The sequence below is a fragment of the Leptidea sinapis genome, chromosome 1, assembly GCF_905404315.1.
Source record: "Leptidea sinapis chromosome 1, ilLepSina1.1, whole genome shotgun sequence".
NCBI classification, from domain to species: Eukaryota; Metazoa; Arthropoda; class Insecta; order Lepidoptera; family Pieridae; genus Leptidea; species Leptidea sinapis.
The window spans coordinates 8,935,686-8,957,944 of record NC_066265.1 but is presented as its reverse complement, the minus strand read 5'-3'; the positions used below and the strand labels follow the sequence as shown (position 1 = coordinate 8,957,944).

At 37.5% G+C, this 22,259-nt stretch overlaps 2 protein-coding genes across 4 annotated transcripts in view; one reads left to right on the top strand and one right to left on the bottom strand.

Annotated features, from left to right (window-relative positions):
- Positions 1-180: 180 nt before the first annotated feature.
- LOC126968124 (microprocessor complex subunit DGCR8) lies at positions 181-18,856 on the top strand. 3 transcript variants are annotated; one of them, XM_050813054.1, is made up of 11 exons: positions 181-367; positions 3,862-4,130; positions 5,056-5,172; positions 9,690-9,832; positions 11,474-12,399; positions 13,171-13,280; positions 13,534-13,650; positions 13,740-13,918; positions 14,876-15,013; positions 15,496-15,615; positions 16,454-18,856. In XM_050813054.1, the coding sequence occupies exons 2-11, from the start codon at positions 3,863-3,865 to the stop codon at positions 16,733-16,735; spliced, it is 2,400 nt and encodes a 799-aa protein (XP_050669011.1). In that variant the 5' UTR covers positions 181-367; position 3,862; the 3' UTR covers positions 16,736-18,856. The 3 variants fall into 3 exon arrangements, with proteins under 3 accessions (XP_050669011.1, XP_050668958.1, XP_050669085.1); XM_050813001.1 differs by having other exon boundaries at positions 3,857-4,130; XM_050813128.1 differs by lacking the exon at positions 181-367 and adding an exon at positions 3,298-3,403 and having other exon boundaries at positions 3,857-4,130.
- Positions 18,844-22,259, bottom strand: part of LOC126968794 (glucose dehydrogenase [FAD, quinone]) — a 55,855-nt gene continuing 52,439 nt past the window's right edge. The window contains exon 11 of the mRNA XM_050813944.1: positions 18,844-22,144. Within this exon, the coding sequence (XP_050669901.1) occupies positions 22,052-22,144 (93 nt within the window). The 3' untranslated portion in view covers positions 18,844-22,051. The remainder of the gene's footprint in view (positions 22,145-22,259) is intronic.

Sequence of the window (22,259 nt, the reverse complement as noted above, 5' to 3'; positions counted from 1 at the left end):
TGCTCGTTTCGTCCCTTATTTTCATAAAAAAACCCCAAACGCGTTCCGGGCACTCTAAGCCATGAACGTCGAATGTGAAATGGCAATTTGACACTTACAATAACAAATTATTCATTACTCTTTGATTTGACGAATGACAATACGGAGTCTGAAATTTGAATATGACTGATTGAAGTGATAGGTACTACATAGTGAACATACTGGATATCATAACTTAACTATAACTACCTAGTACCTAGTTTATGTATCGATTGAGACTAAATAGGCAAAAAAAAAACAATATTTTTGAAATAACGTGATTACACGAATTCCTGAAGTTTAGTTTTTGGGTTAGCACTTGCCACTTTGCCATCAACGATCATTACAGGTAATAAGAATGTATAATAACTTTATATTGCCTAGTACCTTTATTTTATTAGAGTTAATATAATTATGCAGTTACTGCTAAATAAGTAAGTTCCACTCGCAGTGAGTATGTATTCTTTTTATTTAAGTCATTGTGAAAATACTAAAAATATATGAAAGTGAAAATGCAGTGTAAAAAATAAACTAAATGGTATTGCTGATATCAAAATAAAGTATATTGTTATTATTCATTACAATGAACTATAAGAAACTTCGAGGTAATATTGACTTTAAAACTAAGATTTCTCATGTTGGAGTAGCTTGCTATTACTCAGTACTTATATGAATTATGGGCTTGTTTGCTACCTATACTTATAAGGTGCCTAAGCCATTATTTTGTTATGAAATATAAAATGTTTTGGAGCAAGATTTCTAAAAACTTTGGATTTGGAGCCTTCCAGGAAGAATAATTTGAAGACTTTTCTGCTCCTCGCTAGATACTGCTCTAGTTAGATATCATGAGAGGTTTTAATTCCTCTCTTGTTTCACAAAATGCTACTATATGGTATACTTGTTTCATCCGATACTAAGGTTATCATCTGATAAATATCTGATGCTAATAATCATGATAAATAAAAAAACTTCATTCACCAATGATTATGCCTCTTCACTTCAGCTACCAGAAAACAGACATTTAGCTCTAGCTAGATAATAAGAGCCTTTTATAATCTATAAGGTGAGTTGTTAGGGTTAGGTCATTGACCAACTTGTAAGGGTGTGATTTATCTTTAAAGTAATGAATCACATCTTTCATTGAAGCCATGCCCCTGTTGGGCTTCAGTTGTTATAACTGTGTGGGATCCAATTCATACTGGTTATGTACCAGGGTATGTTAAGGATTTTATTGAGAATATATTTTTGGGAGTTCTGAATTAGTGAGAGTTCTTATTTTAAGATTGGAGAGACTTGAAGCCCTCTGGATTCCATAGGTTGTATAGAGTTTTTTTTCTACTGTGAACCTTGATTATCTTCCAATCAGCAATTAAAGATCTCTGAATATAAGGTTTATTTTATCTCTCTTTGGCCTGATATGATTTTTCTAAGTGAGATATGCAGTCAATTGAATCATGTGTACAATGTCAGCAGAGCAGTTCTTACACAACATGTGCATCATGCATCAACATCTCTCGGACTAGTGTTGAGGATGACTGGGACAATCTTGTTTCTGACATTCAGAATATGTTAGTGTTCATTTAATTATCAGAAATACTGAAAATAAAATTTGTAACGTATGTCGATGGGTTTGGTAATTTAAACACCCTTAATTAAATTGAAATCTGTATTTTACAGTTTCCACTAATAATTATAATAATCACTGACTCAATAAAATTTGGGCAGCATTAAGTACCCCTTAGAATTCACAATAATTAATGCCTAACAAAATAAGCGCTCTGGCTTATATAGGCCACAACCGTCTACCTTGATGAAGCTACGAACTGTTGGCACTGCTGTAGTGCCAACTAACTTACACAAATCAAGTTAACAGAGGATCTAAATACTATTTGCTATTAAAGTTATTTCTAATCATAGTGATAATTATATTGAATAATATTTTAATATTAACAGTAGTTAAATAAATGTAATTATTAATTGGGATATTGTATGGCAGTTCATGATGTTGGTAGTACTTGTTAACACATCAAGCTGACACATATTACAAGGTTTTAGGAATAATCTCAGTGAATGTAACTGTTGTGCACAGTGTGTACAGCGAAAAGCACTTAACTTTTGCTAGTTAGCCCTTTTTGACAGCTGCCAAATGACTATAAATACCTAAAACCAAAGATGATGCTAAGCTTACACTGAGCTATGATTTACATAAGTTAAGTGAGAGCAATGTCTAAGTATGCTCTATAGATCTCAGCCTAAGATAATATTTGTATCAAGGAATTCTCTGGCTGCAACCCACTGTTCTACCCTCATTAGTGTATCACCTTGCTTATAGTTATAAGTAATAGAATTCACATACAAAACTGAACACGTAATAGCGCCTGTTGTCTTTGTCGGGAGTGTCACCCCTGAAAAGGTACCCAAGAAGTGTGTATGAGTAGATCATAGAGTGTATCATCTAGTTTATCAATGTGCTACGCATACGTCACAGCTGCAAATAATGTGCGACTTTAAAAGCACCTTATTAGCAGGTGGCTAAAGCAACTTTTTCTTTAAAAGGTTTGAGTAGGTGAGACTTTAGTACTATATTTTGTGGCAGTATAAGTTATTCAATTAGTTTAATTACAAAGGTTAGTTCTGCACACACACAATTTCAACCTTAAGAAGACGAGCTACGGTGGAGATTCTTAAGCACAGTTGGGCAACAAAGTTGGTTTGGCAGTGACACTGCATAACAGCAGGCCGCGCCCCTTTACGTCTCTCAGTCCGCCACCGAGAGTCGCAGTGATAATATTGTCTGTGTTTAGGGAAATGGTGGGGAAAATGTTAAACAACGTTTAGACTCACGAAAAATGCATGCATTTCACAGGTAAATCATTATTCCAACATTAGATAATAATTGAAAACATAATAATCCAAAAATAAAATATAAAAAGAGCTCGTGCTGGTGTTTTTTTCACATCCCTTTCTTTCGTAGATATGTACATATCACTATCTGGCTCTGTTATTGGCACGTGTACCTGAACTAGTAATAAGACACAATGTAAACATAAAAAATATGTTTTTGGTCAATTACTAAGTATATAATATTGAAATTTGACATTAATACAGCAGGCTATTGTTGTCTGTCTGTTGTCAGAATATTGAAAGAAGGGTAATATGTTAGGCCCTAATCTTTAGACTGTTAAAATTGTAAATAAATCCCTGCATTTTACCGTAATATTGGTAAACTATGAGAAGTTCAAATGTATTTAAATTATTTTATTTACTTTGTTCCTTATGTTTCCCAAGTGTTCTAAAATGAAGGAAAAGACGATTAACGCTACAAAACAGATGGTAGTTGGTTTCCCGTAAAAAGTCAGTAATTTGTTCTCGTCATTTCACTAAGGTTTGTTTTCGTCTTATTAGTGGAAATTGAAGCTTTCTATTTGTAACTGCAGTGCCTATACTAATGTCGTTTGTTTGGCATGTTATTAATTATATATCTTTTGCATATGTTTCAATTTGCTTAAATAACATACTACATTCTTCTTACTTATTAATTCTTTTTTTAACGAGAGTCTTCAAAATCCGCGGAGGCATCTAATTCGTGCCCAAACGACCTCTAGTGTTCATATCTAAAATCTTGCGGTCGCGGCAATTCGTATTCGTAAGTACTAAATTTCATGAAAGCGAGGTCTTTTAGGTGGAATTGTCTGTGGTTCTGCCTGTAGTCTTTTACCAGTTTTACCTTGGGATTGTCCATGCTTAAAATAAGTTCAGTGGTATTTTACTATATATTTAAGGTATTACTATTTTCCAACTAATTTCGTTAACATTAATATTTAAACATTGTTGATAGAATAGCATGAGTGACAATGATGAGGATGGTCCACCAGCAAAGAGACAAAAGATGGAAGAGCAAGATGAAGAATCTAAATATTGTGGGCCGAATGAAAAACAGCAGAGTGAATTGACAGAAGACACTTTTGCGGGGAAAGATGACTCCACGATGGAGGACAAATGTAGCAATCTAGTCACACAAGAAGAACTTGAAAAATTAAAGGAATTTAAAATCCTTGATGAGGCCAAGAGTGATGATGAGAATAGCAGTAATGATTCTGAAGAGTCTGATGGTAAGACACATTTATCCTATTATCCTCATACTTAGACTTTGATGAAAATCTCTGCGCGTCTGAAGCAAAGTATCTAAGGGCTTAATTTTACCGGGACACCACCGTGGCGCAACCAACAAAATATATGCAGCCCCTGTGCACTGTTGTGTTTTGTTTTTAATTATGTTAGTTAATTGCATCGTATGATGCTAAACTGTAGTCAAAGTAAACCATCAATTCAGGATAATTCCTAATCAGATAATTCCGACAGAGATTTAAAAATGAAGGCTAAATAAATATGATTGTACCACTGTTTTTTTTATCTAAAACTTTCTTTACCTACTTACATATAGCAGTAGTGTTATCTCTTCGACTTCCATTTTGATACAGTCTCGGGGTGGTGTTATGATTTTAGTGTCTTTATAGTGTCTAATTTGGTAGCTTGCGGACACTACCGTAGCGCAACCAGTCGCCGCTACCATAATATATTTAACTCTATAGAGAGTTACTCACCTGGTGTCTTCTTGCACGTGTTGCACGTAACTGGCGTCCGGACTGGCAGCGGAGTGTGTGAGATACAATACAGCTCCAATGTAATTAGTGGTGGCCTGACCAACGTGGTTGCGCGACCAGTAACATTCTGTGCACGTGCAACCAAACGGACACCAGGTGAGTGACTCCCTATAGAGCTGTATATACTTTATTGGTAGCGACGACTGGTTATGCCACCGTGGTGACATGTAGCCCTAAGGGTTTTATGATGTGCCAGAGTGACACTTCAGTGTAGTGATAATAGCACGAAACGACAGGACTCGAATAGTGCCTGCACCGTCGTACGGATAGTTGACTTAAAATTGCGGTCAAGCGCCATGTGGACCTAGCGTTAAAATATTCAACTAAGTTACTGAATGGTTACTTACTGCAGTTTCTATAATTAATCGAACAGGTATATCGGAGGAGGAGATAGAGAAGATGTTGGAAAAGGACTTGCCCGAAGACTTTAAGGCAACACCGAAACCTAAAGAAAAACAATACGTGCTGCGCTCCAAAATCGTACTAGAAGGTAATTTACTATATTATGTTACTACAATCTATCAATTGTATGCACAATCATAGCAAATTCATTTTGATTTAACTGTTATAAGACATTCGGGCTAAGGGTATGCCAAGGCGATGCATTTCCCCAGAAGCAAGCAATCCTGCTTTTGGGGTTGCTGGGCTCTGCGAGGCTTGCTTAGCCGCCACAGATATCTGCATGCATACGTGTTCCATACGTGAATTTATGAATTTTCGGCAAAATTTAACCCTTAGAAGCCTGATACTCACAAAAATAGCATAACAAGCAAAGAAAATACTCGAAAATAATAAGTATATTTTATAAAAATAAGATTTTTCTTACCACAAAAATATTTTTACTACTCGGAAAAAGACAATTCGTCAAACTTTTAAATTACATAACTTTTTTATAAAGCTCAATAGAACATTTTTCAATGGTCACATACATACAGCCTAATATTAAAAAGAAAACTAATTTTAAACTGTACATTTAGTTTAAAAGAAGGGCATCGAGTTTGGGGTGTTTAAGCGTTAAATTGTTGACATTATTACCTCGTCAGCAGAATTGAATCAATAGTAGATAGTTTCTTTCAGATTATTAGGTATATAGTTTCAAATTTTATAAACTTTAAAAGAACAACTCATAGATTCAAAGTATTCAAAAGAAATACTTTATTGATATAAATCAAATAGATTGCACATTAGCTGTCCAGTCTCCCAGATAACGTGTTCCTGCAAAGGCAACGAACCGGACCACTAAATGAAAATGTAACTGTTATGCAAAAAACGAATGTAAACAGATGCTTTTTGATCCTTTCAAAAGTATTGTATTTAAATTAGATATATTACTATTTAATTCCATACTGTAGTATCGTTCATGTACTGATAAATGTTGTTCACGTACAAATCAATCTTGTATCAATCCACGCAGCTAAATGACCTAATTCCTTGGTAGTTTGATTGTAATCGGCATCTACCATGATTGCATTCAATACAAACCTAACTGTCTGGCCTTCCGCTGGATTCATTTTCCAAGTCGAAGCTTCCTCTACGGCAGGGGTGCTCAAGCTTGAACTGCTGGCGATCTACCTCAAAATTTGTAGACTACGATCGATAGGCTCTGAGAGGCTTTAAGTATGTGTGATGAAGGATTGTCGTCTAGGTAGAGTGTCACTATGGCATAGACATTAGTTTTGCGCAAAATATGCATTTTTTTAGTCAAGGTAAGTGTAGGTCTGCTCTTAAATGTCAATGAAAAAACTCATAATTATTATTCAAAATTGCGAGTTTATTGGTTCTTACAAAATAAACGCGTGCTGTTGAAGCTTGAAGTTGAATGTTGAAGCGTGACACTGCATGTCCTGAGCATACTTTTCATAAGATTGTACGTAATTACCGATTTTAGTTTATTATACCGGATTTTTTTCTCGAGATCGACTCAAAAAGCACTCGCGATCGCCCTGTCGATCCCGATCGACCGTTTGAGCACCCCTTCTCTACGGAAACGATTACAACTACATCGCATGGTACATTAGCGGTAAAGTCTCCAAACACACCATTGATATTGCCAGTTATTTCTGCCGCGTTAGCACGACCTCGTATGAAAGGGCGAAAAAAATTTTAAGTAAAACAACCCAAACTTCTTCGTTGCACATTTTTTATTATAGGTCTCTTGTGAAAAAAGATTAATTCTGAAATCTCGCACCAAAGAGGTTGAATTTTAATCCTAAAAAGCCAGTACCACAAAACGGTAATTTCATACTAAAACTCCTGCTATTTTAGTAAATCAGGAAATACATCGTCAAATAAGATGCAATAATTTATGCCTTAACAATAAGTGTTAATTTTAAATTCCGGGCCACTTTTTTCAATATGCAATAGTGGACGTCATGGAAATTTTTAAGGTAAGTAGTGGAGACTCGAAGATCTGACTGTAAAAAATGATTCAAAACCGTTATTTGTTATTATTTGCTTGAGTTGACCGTGCTATTACAGCATTTATGACTTAAAATTATTTAAGTGCTGAGACTCTTGGTGGCACCAAACTGCTTTGAGTGTTCGTCTCGAATAGAAATGGGCACAGCTGCCGAACGTAGTAGAGACTTTTACCGAAGGTAGATAATTCATTTAAAAGATCGATTAAATTTTTTTTTTTATACATGTTGAGCTAATAGCTATCAACTTCTAAACTAATTAATAATCCCCATCCACATAAATTTATTACATAAGCCAATATAATTTAATTTTTATAACAAACTAGTTGACCCGACAGACATTGTTCTGTATACAATAAATAAAATAATGTTTTTTATGAATTTGTCAGTAATATATCATTACATCAAGAATTATTTAGTGAAATATGCTCCCTGTTGTTGTAATGAAATTGTTTTATAGCAGAACTGTCAAACCGTGCATCAATAAATTCTCTCATAGAAAATATGTTCATACAAAACTAATATCGTACGACGGGGGACAAATCAAAGGAAAAACAAATTGTTGTTTTTACTTAATTCCGAACACTTTCATATTTATTCACCTTTTAAACCTTCTGTGGACTTCCACAGATAATTCAAGACCTAAATTTGCCAAATCGGTCCAGCCGTTCTCAAGTTTTAGCGAGACTAACGAACAGCAATTCATTTTTATATATATAGATGTTCCATATTTTGATAAGGGTGGTAAAACACACACACTGCAATAAGTTGTATAGTTTTTATATTAAATCTCTTTTCATTATCATTAATACTGAACATCCTTTTATACAATGCAACGCAGAATCAAAAAAGATGGTTATCATCGCATTTAATATTGTTTTGCTCAAAAATTCGACGACTAGCTGAGATTGGTAAGACGTGATTTTCTATTCTTTGGGCGAGTTACACCATGCGCTTATGAGCTGTTTCCGACAACTATGTTGCTGTCTATTCTGTTTTGAGCTTAACCTTAGACCTTAATTGTAGAATAGATATAGAGATATATGGCACTGCCATAAGTAATGCTGACATAATAATTAACCAATTGTATTACAAAATACAAGTTTACTGTATGATAATATAATAATGTACGATAATTCAATGAACTACTGTATGAAATACTTTAATGAAACACTGTATGATAATTCAATGAACGATAGTTCACAGAGCACTGGGTCCCTGACAATTCGAGCTGCTCTGCGTTGCATGCGGACAAATGGATCGAGCTGATACTGGGGTCCGCCATACCAGAGATGACAGCAATACTCCATATGTGGCCGGACCTGCGCTTTGTACAGCGCTAGAATGTGGGCCGGCTTGAAGTATTGCCATGCTCTATTTATAATGCCTAGTTTCTTCGAAGCCAATTTGGCTTTGTTCTCCAGATGGCCGCGGAATTGGAAATCGCTCGAGATTTCGAGACCCAGAATTCTGATACTAGGCGAGGCTGTTAGCGAAGTGTTGTCGAAGAGCGGTAATACAAAATAGCAATGTATGTTGGAGATGTCCAACGTACAACGATATCATTGATATGGAGAAGAAACAGTGTGGGGGTTCGAGCAATTACCGTGGATAACGACCTGTATGCTGCGCCCAGTGAGGAAGCTGGAGTTTCACTTGCATAAGCTCTCGGGAAGCCCAAATGATGGAAGTTTAGCAAGAAGCGCCTTGTGCCATACACGATCAAAGGCCTTCGCTACACCCAGGCTAACTGCCAGGCCTTCCCCCTTACTTCCGTAGCCGCCACCCATTTATGTGTTAGGTATACCAGAAGATCACCTGCCGATCGACCATGGCCAAAGACGTACTGTCGGTCGTTGATCAACTGGTGACCCTCTAGGTATACCAAGAGCTGTCGGTTAATTATGCTCTCCATGATTTTGGAGAGCAGGGACGTAATAGCTATAGGCCTGTAGTTTGCCAGATCCGAACTGTCTTCTTTTTTTTTTGGATCGGATAGACAAGGGCTGACTTCCATGAGACAGTGACTCCACCTTTTGTATATGAGTGCCGGAATAAACGCGTTAGCACCGGCGTCAACTCAGGGGCACACGTGCTAAGCACGATTGGAGAAATGCCATCCGGCCCGCTCGACTTCCTGACGTCCAGTGAAAACAAAGCTTGCCTAAGAGTTTTCTGTCGGAACTGTACTTCAGGCATAGAGCTCTGACACCGCGGGATGGTCGGCGGTGTTTTTCCGTTGTCGTCAAGAGTCGAGTTGGAGACAAAAAGAGCGCACAGGAAATCGGCTTTCTCTTTTGCCGTATGGGCCAGGGTGTCATTCCCCATGTGCAACGGTGGCAAGGACGGCTGGCTGAAGTTACCAAGAGCAGCTTTCGACAGTGACCAGAACTTGTGTGTTCCGTGTTATTGTAACCTTTACCACACAAACGTATTTTAAGAATTCTTTTGAATAACGCAATACTTTTGTTTTGAACATTTTCTGGGATCTTGTTGTAAAAGCATATACATCGCCCCACAAAAGACTTACTAACTAGACCTAGCCGAGTAGTAGGCATTATTGATTGACATGAATGATTGCTTATTTCAGAGAAAGGCACCGACCCGTTCGAGCTGCTCCCGCTAGACTGGATCTGTGTTCGACACGCGAGCGGCCTACCCATATACATGCACCGCCCCACACGGGTCGTGACCTTCGCCAAGCCCTACTGTCTCGGCAAGAGCAATATTCAGGTAGGGCTCTTACTTGTATCTTCAATTATCAAGCAACTGCCTTTTTCCCAGTGAATTTACCTCCGGAAGGTTTCTTTGCACAGGATAGGTGGGTACCATGTTTTTATATCTTTATTTAATTAAAATATCCGCGTTTGTGCTACAGCATTGGAAGAGATCAATCCTGAGTGTAGTATTTCGCTTCATTCTTTTCGTTACAGAATCAATATTTGGGTGACCAGCTAAGTCGTATGGTACATATGTTTACAGTTCTGGTTATAATTTTTGGATGGTATCTCTTAAAGAAGGGATCACTTCTTTGTAATAACTTTTGTGAAGTGTCTTTAAATGTTTCTGTATAACAGAAGCTCACAAGATGACTAGTGAAAAACCAAAAACTAACCGCCCATGGACATTCGCAAAACCGGATGGCAAGAGATGCGTTACCTTCCGTCCTTTTTAAGTGGAGTTATCCTCTGAATTCATATCGGTTTGGATGCAGGAATAACAAATATAAACTGGCAAAAGAGGCGCACAGTCGTCAATGCAAAAATTTGTCCGATTTTACCATACCATACCATCGGTTTGGAAATACTGTAGCCGACAGTTGCTTCCACACTGTGCGAGGCAAATAGTTTCTTGCAAAACGCTCGGTTGTGGAATGCCAAACATTAACATGATCACGTGATGAATCACGTATTTTGGCATTATGTTAAAAAGTGACATACACGCCTTTAAGATTATACGCCATTACGTTTCGTAGTTCGCATGACGCGGAAGAACTGTGGCCAACATTTGATCTTTGCTCAGCGCGGCCACTTTATGAGCGCTACTCCTAAACGCTTCTCCTAAACATCTTCATTTAGCACGTACTTATCTCCTACACAACCATAGTAATATTACTGATATTCAAACATTCTTAAAGACAATACTTCTCAAATATACAAAAGCCGGATGACTCGTTTTTCAGATTAGGTGCATTGGAATGTTGGCATCATCAACTAGTGTGTGCAATTCTATGTTTCCATTGAGTCTTCCGTCTTCTTCCTTCTTACGAAATGTACTATTTTCACAAAAGTTTAAGTATATCACATGATTATGTTAAAATAAACATAAGGAAATATATTTTTCTACTGTAATACTTGGAACTTGTTTTGTTATAGACATAGATATTTTTTAGTAAATCATTTAAGTTATTATGTTTCAAAGCGTAATTCATGTACTTTTAAATTAGTATGAAAATTAGTATGAAAAAGTATTATTAACGGTATTAGGATTAAAATCTGAAAATCAAGCATTTTCTTATAGTCTGCAAAAGGATTACAGTCTAAGCGCGCAAGAATCCCTAGCGCTCGAGCAGTGGTTTATATAGTATACGGTAAACTCACCTCGATTATAAAAATGTGTTTGCTGACGCATGAGGCCTTCGAAATGGTTTTTATTATCTTCATTATCTGGATTGCAAAAGAGTAAGTCTCGTACAATCCACTAAGTATTTTACTTCCGAAGTGAAGCTTGTTAGTGCTTATTATATAATTTTATAAAAAAAATCTAAGGTGTCCTGACCTCGTTTGTAAAGGGTACAATGATGGTTTAATTAGAGTTTATATTTTTTTCCGAAAAAAATACTTCGGTTAACTAATATTTATCATTTGATTTCAGCGACACGATATACCGATTAGTGCAATCCCTTGCCTAGCTTACAGAAAAGCTCTGGAAGAGGAAGAAAAACAAAAGGAAATTGATAAAAAAATACAGGAGCAAGTTGAGAAGGCAAATTATAAACTAAAACAGGCTAGTGCCAGTAACAAAGGAAAGGAAATAAATTCTAAAGGAAACCTTAAAAATAGATGTCCATTCACTGGTGCACTTGGAAGTAAAACCGAATGTAGAAAGTACCAGAACAATAATATCAAAAAAAATTACGAATGTGATCGAAGTTCATTTTCTGAAGATATATTTTGTAATGAGGCGAGCAATAACAAAGAACAGATCAGTAGCGAAAAAACTGAAAATAAACGCGATACATATATTAATGATACAGCTAATAATATCCTAGAAAATGTTGCGCTTTGTAAAGAAGTAACATCAAAGGAAAATTGTAAAAAATACATTAGTAGTGAAAAATATAATTTGTGTGATACTAAGAGCATTAGTTCTGACAAAAAAATTGACATGGCAATTGATTTTAAATCAAATAAAGATGACAAAGGAACTATAGCTGAACCAAAGTCTAATATTGATGACAATACCAATGCAGATGAGAAATGTCATAGTGGTGATGGTAAAAATGCAATTGAGAAATGCAATATTGGTGATAATACAAATGCAGTTGATAAATTGAATAGTGATAACAATACAGATGCAACGGAGAAACCGAATAGTGAATCAAAATGTAAAAGTGATGATGATGATGTGCTTCCTCTGCACATGCAGCCTGTGATACTTCCGGGAGGCGTAGCCATGCCCCCGCCCAGGGTCGAGAACGTCAGTACTAGTTGGAAAACGCAGCATCTGACATACGAACAAATCAATGATTACTGCAAGAGGTTGTTCAAGTTCAAAACAGTTGTAGTGACACATTTCAAGTAAGTATACTAGAACTTGTCCGTGTGCTGATGTTTGCGCCACAGGAGAGAGTGGCGGATGGAACACTCAGTTAATTATATAATAGGTTGGGGAAAATGTTTCAAAGCTTCTTATATGATCACTCAAAGACTTTTTTTTCAAAGTTTATTTACATTCAACTGCAGTATATTATAATATGTGCTGTTTTGATCGATGTCTTATTGTCATCTTGTAGGTAGAGTCAAGATTCTGTTGCGGTATAAATTTTGGGAAGCCTTAAAAATTCTAAAGAGACTGCTGAGTGGCCAAAGTTGTGTGTGGTTCTAGTATTATCGTAATACCATCCCTCCCCCCCCCAGGCCCCTTTCTCTCAACTATTAATCTTACTAGTTGTTTGTAAATTGTAGAGATCCGAATCGATGGTTCTGCCTGGCAGCCCATAATAAAGAATACCCTTCCAATTCCACCAAACACATAGAAACACCTTATTGCGAGTTCATCCGTATTTTTTTCGGACTCTCTTATCGTACGGGATCCTCTTTTAATCAAGTTATTCAAAAAACGGTTTGTTTAACGTTATATGGTTCAAGTTGTGGTGCACCTGACTCGAGATAGTACCAATACTCCATATTATGGTATGATCGCGGTATAATTGCGGTCAAATGGGGTTTTGTAGCGCCGCTGGTCTTATTTATTATGATACGGATGAGTACGGATTGATAGTCTTTACATATTTTGTGAGGAATTTGTTTTCGGACTCAATGTCATGATTGATGGTTGGGTTTCCGCAGGCGCTGGGTGGACAGACGTAACTACACCAAGGCTCGCAAGGCGCTCCAGTATCCTACACTGCTCGAGGGCACCAAGCTCATCACGATACCCAACACTGGCAAGGAGAATGGTAAAATGTTTCCTTACCTTCTGCAGCATACTATAATAATAATTATTCAATTTCAATATTTAAGTTTATAAGCACTTCTGATATGAATAACTATCGTGATATATCAATATATACCGATTAGTTATTTAACTTTCAGTGAAATTTTTGATGAATAAATTTAGACGAAATGTTAACATATTGTACTTACTAAATGTTATGAGTTGCTTCACAATTTCATATGATGTACCGCTCCGTGTCGTGTGTGTGTTTGCAGGCAAGGGTAAGCGCGACTGGGTGATGAATATGAACGGGCGCTGCTACCTGTCCGTGTTCCACGAGTACGTGTACCGCGCTCTACAGAAGCAGCCTGTTTACGAGTTCACGCAGCTGGGTATGTGCCGCGCCGTGCCTGTCGGGATCCTCCCCCCTCCCCTCGGGATAACACCCCCCCACCCTGGCTCACCCGCCGTCATGTTGCAGAGAACGCGTCCAACCCGTATCAGGCGACGGTGTACATCGGTGACATGCAGTATGGCGTTGGTTACGGCAGCAGTAAACGCCAGGCCAAAGCCAACGCTGCGCGCAGCTCCATCCAGATACTCATCCCCGAGATGAGCGAAGAGGGCGCTGCGCCCAGTAATGACGAACCGGACTTCACCGTGAGTGACACTGTTTACCATTCCACCATACTAAGGTTTTCAAACCAAAAAGCAATATATTCCCAGAAAAAAAAATCTGGGCCTTATCTAACATACGCTAAGCTTCAGTTTACATAAAAATATATCTAAACACTCTATAACTTAATTCTAGCTGCAGATGACTTAATGCACTTTATTCATGATTTTCATAAGCAATAAAAGCGTCCGTAATCGTGTCGTGAGCGCGACCGACCGAACGAACGCATGCACGTTCGCGGTACGTAACAAAAATAAAACAAATTGTAAAAGTATTGCTCGCGACCTCATCGTTAGTCATCTTGACTGAGGATGACTTGCAATTCCGGAGCACGGGCGGAACAATGAATTCGAAACGAGCATGTCACACGGATTTTAGGACATAGCGACGTAACCTAGATCTCGGCAAATGGTCCTTTAGGGCCCGTAACACCGATCAATACCTATGGGTAAATATGTTTGATGGAGCACTAGTACACTCACCTACAATAATAATCCTATAACACCAATGACAGTTTGATGGAAGGTGTGCCAACATTAACTCGAGCTTTTTGTACGAGACTATATTATTGGTGCGGCGATAACGCCTTCACCAACAACACAATGTACAGTGTCACCATCTTATCTGTGAACTGATGGGTGTCGCCACCATCGTTTCTGTGTTGCTAATTATATTATAATTTTGTTATATATATTATATATTTAACGCTTACAATTCAGAAGTATCGCGATAAAACACACGGATCACTCGAAAGTAGTAGAGACTGACAGTCGAATGACATTTCAACATGGCGACCGTAGTTCCTATTTTTGCCACTTCACAGATAAGTTGGTATTACTATATCTGACATTCGGCGCGTGTCAGATACACTGGTGAGGTCGCGTGCTCGTCACGTGGCAGGGTGTCACCGTTCGCAGTGACAGCGGGTTTTTGTTGTGCAGTTCTTCAACTACGTGGGCGTGGAGGACCCGCGCGTCAGTGAATTCTGCGCTGCCACGTGCGAGCCTTCTCCGCACGCCATCTTGCGCACGTGTCTGCTGCGGAACTTCGGCGCCAACGACCGACACATCGCCGTTGAGGTGCGCTACGTTCTATGTATCATTTTAAATACTGTTACAACATTGATATTGATGACAAATATTGGGCTACCAAGAAGTCAACCAAATTATTACGACAATATTATAATGTAGTTAGAAATGTTGTTAGTTTTGGAATCGGTATAAGACAAGGTAGGTTTGTAACTACATACAGAGTAATAACTACTACATATAGGTAAGATGTGCTTGTGGCGCACGCTCGACGTGAAGAGGCAAAAGGCGAGCGGCGCTGCGGCGGGAGGACACCGATTCCAAAAATAACAATAATTAAGACTACATTATTTTTTTTGACTTTAAGGTATTCTAATATTTTTCATTTCATTTTACTTAGAAGAATTCTAAAAACAAGTTGACTATTAAGTTGTAGAAGAATACGCAAGTTTTGGAATTATTTTTTTTGGAAGTCGGTTGTTTATTGTTAATTTTTGACATGTCGTCACGTTTACGCTTCGATGATGTTGCAGATGAAGAAGCTGGAGTTCCAGAAGATCCAGCTAACCATGAAGGTGGGCAAGCACAGCGCAACCGTCGTGTGCAAGAACAAGAAAGCGGCCAAGCAACGCGCCTCGCAGGCCATCCTGCAGGTGAGCCGCCTCAAATGATATCTATACCTTTATTTATTAAAGGAAAACAACTTGCACTAACAAATGTGGTGATACAAACATACATAAACACGAAGACACAACTGTTGCATAATATAAATATTAATGTATTTTTTTGAAAAATGAAAATATATCATTTTCATATAAGTTGGTATATAATGTAATAACTACATAAACGCATTTTCAGCATAAAACGTTCAAAATGTAGTCAAGTCAAGTTTGGGTGTCTTGTTTTTAAGAAACAGGACGCCCTGACCGAACTCTGAAACGAACATTCATTTGTGTTTCTAATTTCTGTTGCTTATAGTGTGAACCATAGACTCATAGTATATGTACAGCGTATAGACAAACAAAACGTGCTAGAGAAGAACTTTTATCTCTAACGGATATACAGAAACATGGAAAAGTAAAGCGGGTCTATTGTGGACTGTAACCGGTGTTGATTGAGAAGACGTCGCTTTCTTGTGCATCGCGGGGAATGTTCCGAAGAGCTGTTTTACCTGATTCCTGTCACCGAATTCCACCTAAGCAAGAAACATCACAAATTGGAATATCATCCCCACCATCTGGATATGTGGCATTGCTCCACGGTGCGGTTTTCAAGGATTTATATTCCACATACAACACAGCTGTAGAATAAGCTTCCCTGTGCGGTGCGGATACGACATGGGTATTTTCAAAAAAGGCACGTACACCTGCGCTCTTGAGATTCCTCTCGTGTTGCAAAAGAATATGGGAAGAAAGTGAAAAAAAAAAACAGCTATGCTCGGCATTAGCTTCGTATTATTCAATAAGTACCATTACTAGCGGTGTGTTACAGTCGCTACACCCGCACATCCGGTCGTGGGGCTCGCTGCTACGCATGTACGGCTCGCGCTCCATCAAGAGCTGCAAGGAGAAGAAGCTGGAGGAGCAGCAGATCACGCTGCTGCAGGACAAGGCGCGCCGCAACGAGCCCAACCACGCCGTGCTGCAGAAGCTGCGGGACGAGATGACCAAGCTGCGCCAGCGAGACGAGTCCGTCGTGCCCATCGGGACGCTCATGTTGACCGAGCAGCTGCCCACCCACTCTGGCTCCAATCTTAACAACGTGCACCTCTAGACTAAACCTGATCATGTCAGAACTTCCACACGTGCTCTTGGTAAGCAATATCACTTGTGAGCTCAAATAGTAGCTCTGAGTGTATTTGGCCCTAGCGACCATAGACTATAGACTGACAAATCATGCAAGAGAGAAGATTTTCTCTAACGGAGAAACAGCATGATAGAAAAAGAAAGCGAATCTTTTGTGATTGAAACCGATTTTGATTGACAGGTCGTAAACATAATTAATTGAATTAGGCATTATTTTAAGGAAATCCATAATAATCCAAATGTTTTCTTGAATGTTAATTACGCATAGATTTGTCTTCGATACGTGTATCGCCTCTACAAGAAGCATCCCCGAGAGATGTTGACTCGCCGAATAGGTCAGTTTCAACTATCAAAATTAAATTATGAAAATATTTATACAGCTTTTCCCATAAGAAATACGAATTTAATAGTAATTTGTAGTAATTTGTAATAAGAACAAGAATTATTTATTTTTTCAAAATGTAAAACACAGTTATATTATCTGTATGTCAAGTGAAGGAAAACGCAGACCACATTTTGTGACGTCACTATAGCAGAAACAATTTGTTTTTGGCAACACACCAACGATACTGACTGCTACCGCCCTACTGATTTTTAGAAAAATCAATAGGGATCGCACTGAACATTTGACGTTTATGTTGTTACGACGTCACGGCTCCCATTTTGGCGCGACTATTTTTTGTTTAATTTTTAAACATTTTTTCTTAGCATAAAGTGGTATTATTTTGAGGAAATACAAATACCAGTTGGCTTTCGAATCTTTACGATCATTTTTGAACATATTAAAAAAAATCGAAGATTAGACAATTCTGGCACGACACTGAATTGCATTGAATGAGCCGGAAACTGCTCTTTTATGCCCTCGTCGCATAATTGGCGAGCTATGATTGGTTGGTTGTTGTGACGTATAACCCCTATAAAAGATACGTAACAATGGTGAATAGACCAAATTTGTTTGTTCATTCAAAAGTGTAAACATGTTAATTGTTCCAACACATTAAGCGAAATCCTCTTTCACAGGTATTTAAAATAATATATTACTTACCAATAATTGTTTCCGTGGAAGTGACCGGTGTCAAGGCCGAATTCCACCAACGGACATTACGTTAAAATGCTAAATACCACACCAATCAAGTTGATGTCTGGCATTCCACAACCGCCCGTTTGAAAGATATTTCTTGCCTCGCACAGCCACTTTGTGGAATCAATTACCTGCTGCTGTTTTCCCAAACCGATACGACTTACGATGCTTTAAGAAAAGAGCATACATAAAGTGGGACTTTAAAGGCCGGCAACACATCTCTTGAACCTTGGTTTTTGCGGATGTCCATGGGCGGCGGCCTCTCACTCCCCATCACGTGAGCATCTTGCCTGTTTGCCTCTTCTTATATAAAAAAAACAACAAAAGTTGGTGTGTTTTATTTTTACCTCATTAGTTTTTATGTCTTATGCATTAGTTTTGTGCTTCTATATCAGTTACGTTATAACCTAGTTTACCTTTGGGAGGCTCCTTTGCAGAGGAAGCCGGCTAGGTTATGGGTACCACAACGGCGCCTATGTCTGTCGTGAAGCAGTAATGTGTAATTATTAATTAAAACATTACTGTGCTTCGGTCTGCAGGGCGCCGTAGCTAGTGAAATTACTGGGCAAATGAGACTTAACATCTTTTGTCTCAAGGTGACGAGCGCAATTGTAGTGCTGCTCAGAATTTTTGGATTTCAAGAGTCCTGAGCGGCACTGCATTGTAATGGGTAGGGCGTATCAATTACCATCAGCTGAACGTCCTGCTCGTCTCATCACTTATTTTCATTAAAAAAAAACCTACCTGTATTTGTAAAACAGACGAAATTCCGTCAAACGGAGTCGTAATGTAACTTCAAATTGGATGGTCCCTAAATAAACTCTCAAACTGATTCCTATTATATTTCATATCAATAACTTATTTTATGATTTGTATCTAATAATAATCTCATCGTCCGTCGTTAGACTGTTTCAAGGATAAAGGCATCGCAATTATTAGAGATAATAAGAGAATAATATTGTAAAGATAATGGATCAGAATAAAGGATTGTAAAATAATAGAAAAAAAGGATTTTTATTTCATATAAAACTACATAAGTTAATGTTTGTTGTTAAAGTTAATCTTTACAACTACGAGTATTTTAACAAAATTGTTCTTAGCTTAAAATTCGTTAAGGTTTAAAATACATTAAAGTGTGTGCAGCAAGCCAATGAAAGAGTGATAATAATCGGCCTGTAGCTAGCTTTCGATAATTGTTTGTGTGTCGTCATGGAGTGATTTATTGTATCTATGTATACATTTGACACGGGCACAGTATATATATACACTAAAGCAGTAAATAAACTACGCACAAACGTTCGAAACGACACACGCACACATACCCAGGTCTCGACAATGTCAATAAGCGGACATCGCAGTGCTGCAGTTGGTCGCGCGAGCCCCGCGCGTCCCGCTTTGAGACATGACACCCGTCGCTTGTGTGTGCGTGCGTGCGTGCGTTATATCTAACGTTTATACGTAGTATCTTCACTGCTTTAGCTGATATATATACTGTGACACAAGAGTGGAACGTTTGTGCGTGTGATTTTACCGGCAAAACGTATAAACCATTAAAAGGAAACGTTAGCTAAGATCTTTTTCAAATTTAAGAATTCTCAAAAACATGCCGATGCGCTAACGCGGGTGAGACAATCACCAGTAAGTAAGATAAGGACAACTGAGACTAAAAAATGTTAATTAAAAACTCAAAAATCAGGTCTTTGTTGTAGACAATTTTCTCCTCCAAAATTTATGAATTGTAACGAAACTTTGGAAACTGCATTGTAAAGTCAATTCGAAAAGAAATTCTGTGTTAGACTGTTTTGATATTTTCGCTTATAATACTTGTCTCTGTTGGAGGCCTATATGATTAAACCGTTCTAGGCACTCTTAAAAAATACCCTGACACTTCAAACAAAAATATCAGAGAGAGACATAGATCATCACGATATGGATTTTATTTGAAAATAATTTTGATCTAGAATGGAAAACCAAAGAGAATAGAGTCAAGAATTTTTGTATGGATAAATGGCCACTATGTTTCCCTTTAAAGGTAAATATGTATTCATTTTAAAATAGCTTAAGGGATCGGGCTGTACTAACTGAAGCGGGAAACTTTGAGTTTGTGATCGTTGTAACTTTTAACCTTAGCCCTTAAAGCATTTCTATTAATTAAAAGTATTAATATACTAAAATGTCATAATTTACACAACTGAGCTAAGTTGCTCGTGAGTTTCATACACACTTTTCCAACACTCTTGCAAGGAAAAAACACACTGCAACAAATTTGATTCAAACCAAAGAGGGTGTAAATACAACGTAATAAGAGGCTGCCTGAGTAAAAATTGAAATTTAGTTTAGTATGAAACGTGCAGTGAGATTTGATATAAGTTTGAAATAGTAATTACAATATGTCGACGAAGTATATTCCGATTAAGTTTGAAAGCGAACAGTTGCTTATAATGTAGTTGATTGCGGCTATCTCCGTTTTTTACAAGATTATAGCAGTCACCTCACCATCAATCCATCAATCACTGCACGTTTCATACAGTCGCTATTTTCTTAAAGAGTTTCGCTAGGCTGATACAAACAAAATATGAAAATTATGGGAAATGGGGCGAAGTTATTTTGCACCCGCTAAAATTAAGTAGTTACATATACACAGGTAACTTCAAAACTAATTTTAGTGGTAAAATGCATATAGTTTATAACAAATTATTGTGAACTAGCTGACCCGGCAAACGTTGTTTTGCCATATAAAGTATAATTCACGCGATAGTTTTATAAGTAATAAAATATTGCCTATATTATAGCCTGTACATCATTTTGTTCTATTGTCAATAGTTTTTGTAGCGCACGCAAAAATAGGTTTCCGATTTTACACCTTGTGTTACAAAATAGCAATTTTATTACGGATCCCTAATTTTGAAAAAAAAATATGTATTATAATAATTATTAAGCTATAGCCTTCCTCGATAAATGGACTACCCAACACTGAAAGAATCATTCAAATCGGACCAGTAGTACCAGAGATTAGCGCGTTCAAACAAACAAACAAACAAACACTGCAGCTTTATAATATTATAGTATATACTATCAATAATTTGATAATATAAATGTTTTTTCGCCTTAACTATTTATTTATTCCAAAAATGTAAAAAAGTTTTTTCAGCCACAAAACCTCATCAAACAAACATCTATTACGGTTGTTACCAACAAATAGTTTAATACATGCTTAAACTGACAAATACTGATACCTGGTGTCATGATATGATAACAGCGACATTCCTGAAAACTTTTCAATACAGTCGCACTATTACAATTACGTTTAACTATCAACAATAGTAACTAAACAATATAAATTTACATTATACTTAACAACAACCGGAGAGGCTTTTTTTTAAATTATAATTTAAACAAAATAACTATCTATTCACACAATCTTATTAGTAACTGGCAAGTTTATGGTAACTAATGCTTTCAACAAATACACAAGGTATTCCAGTCAATTTCTTAACAACTATAGTAGTTTACAATCAAACAGTACTATATATAGATAGTACTGTGTGATTGTAATCGAGACACTCGTCACTTAAGTCTCGATTCTAATAGTCTTACGTAATATTGAATGGTATTCAATTGACGTACAATAAACAAAAGGGTCGTCAAAAATGCCCGAGCGGCGATACATTAGCTTATGCAGATAACATTAATAAAATCATTCAAATTGACATAATTATTTTGAGGCAGTAATCTTCAATGTCTATTGTATAGGTACGCTCATAAGAAGGACATTGATTATGCTGCAAAATGTGCGACAGAGACGGACGTCTTTGCACATTTCGTCGGATTTGTACTTTGTTTTAGCAATTGAAATGTTATTATTGAGAAAATGATTAAAAACGGCAAGTTATATCATTTTGTTAATTTAAAGGGGCACTTACTTGAAATGCGACACTCCACCTTTTTAAGTTTGGATATGCTGTTAATTAGACCGTTTTTCACAGAACACTTTGTCGTTGCATGGCGTTGTATTTAAAGCGCGGTCTAAACATAACTGAATGAACTAATAGACGCGTAGGTAGAGTATTGCTTCATAAAATTTTTGAGGGTGATGGGAGTCTAGTTGTTATTGTACGTCAATGACGGTATGTTAATAATAACAGTACACCCTGAGTCAGTGTTGGGCGTGACGTCAGACAAAACGTAGCGTCTTCGGCCAGGTCAACCCCAAGGCTGCCAGCCTGGGTACCGGCTCTCGCTGGTCAGCAGGTTAGAGATGGCGCCCGGATCCTCGCGGTCGCTCCCGTATGGCACCTGCCAACACCACACGTTATGTTAAAGATTACGTTACATTACACGATTACCATTGCATGTAATCAAAGCTGAAGCTAGCGGGTGATATAAATCAGCGATGCTCAGTCTCTTCGAA

Coding starts and splice junctions, on each gene's coding strand:
- LOC126968124 (XM_050813054.1), top strand. CDS start 3,863: ATGAGTGACAATGATGAGGATGGTCCACCAGCAAAGAGACAAAAGATG. Junction 12,400..13,170: donor GTTGTAGTGACACATTTCAA/GTAAGTATACTA, acceptor GGGTTTCCGCAG/GCGCTGGGTGGACAGACGTA. Junction 13,651..13,739: donor TTACGAGTTCACGCAGCTGG/GTATGTGCCGCG, acceptor GTCATGTTGCAG/AGAACGCGTCCAACCCGTAT.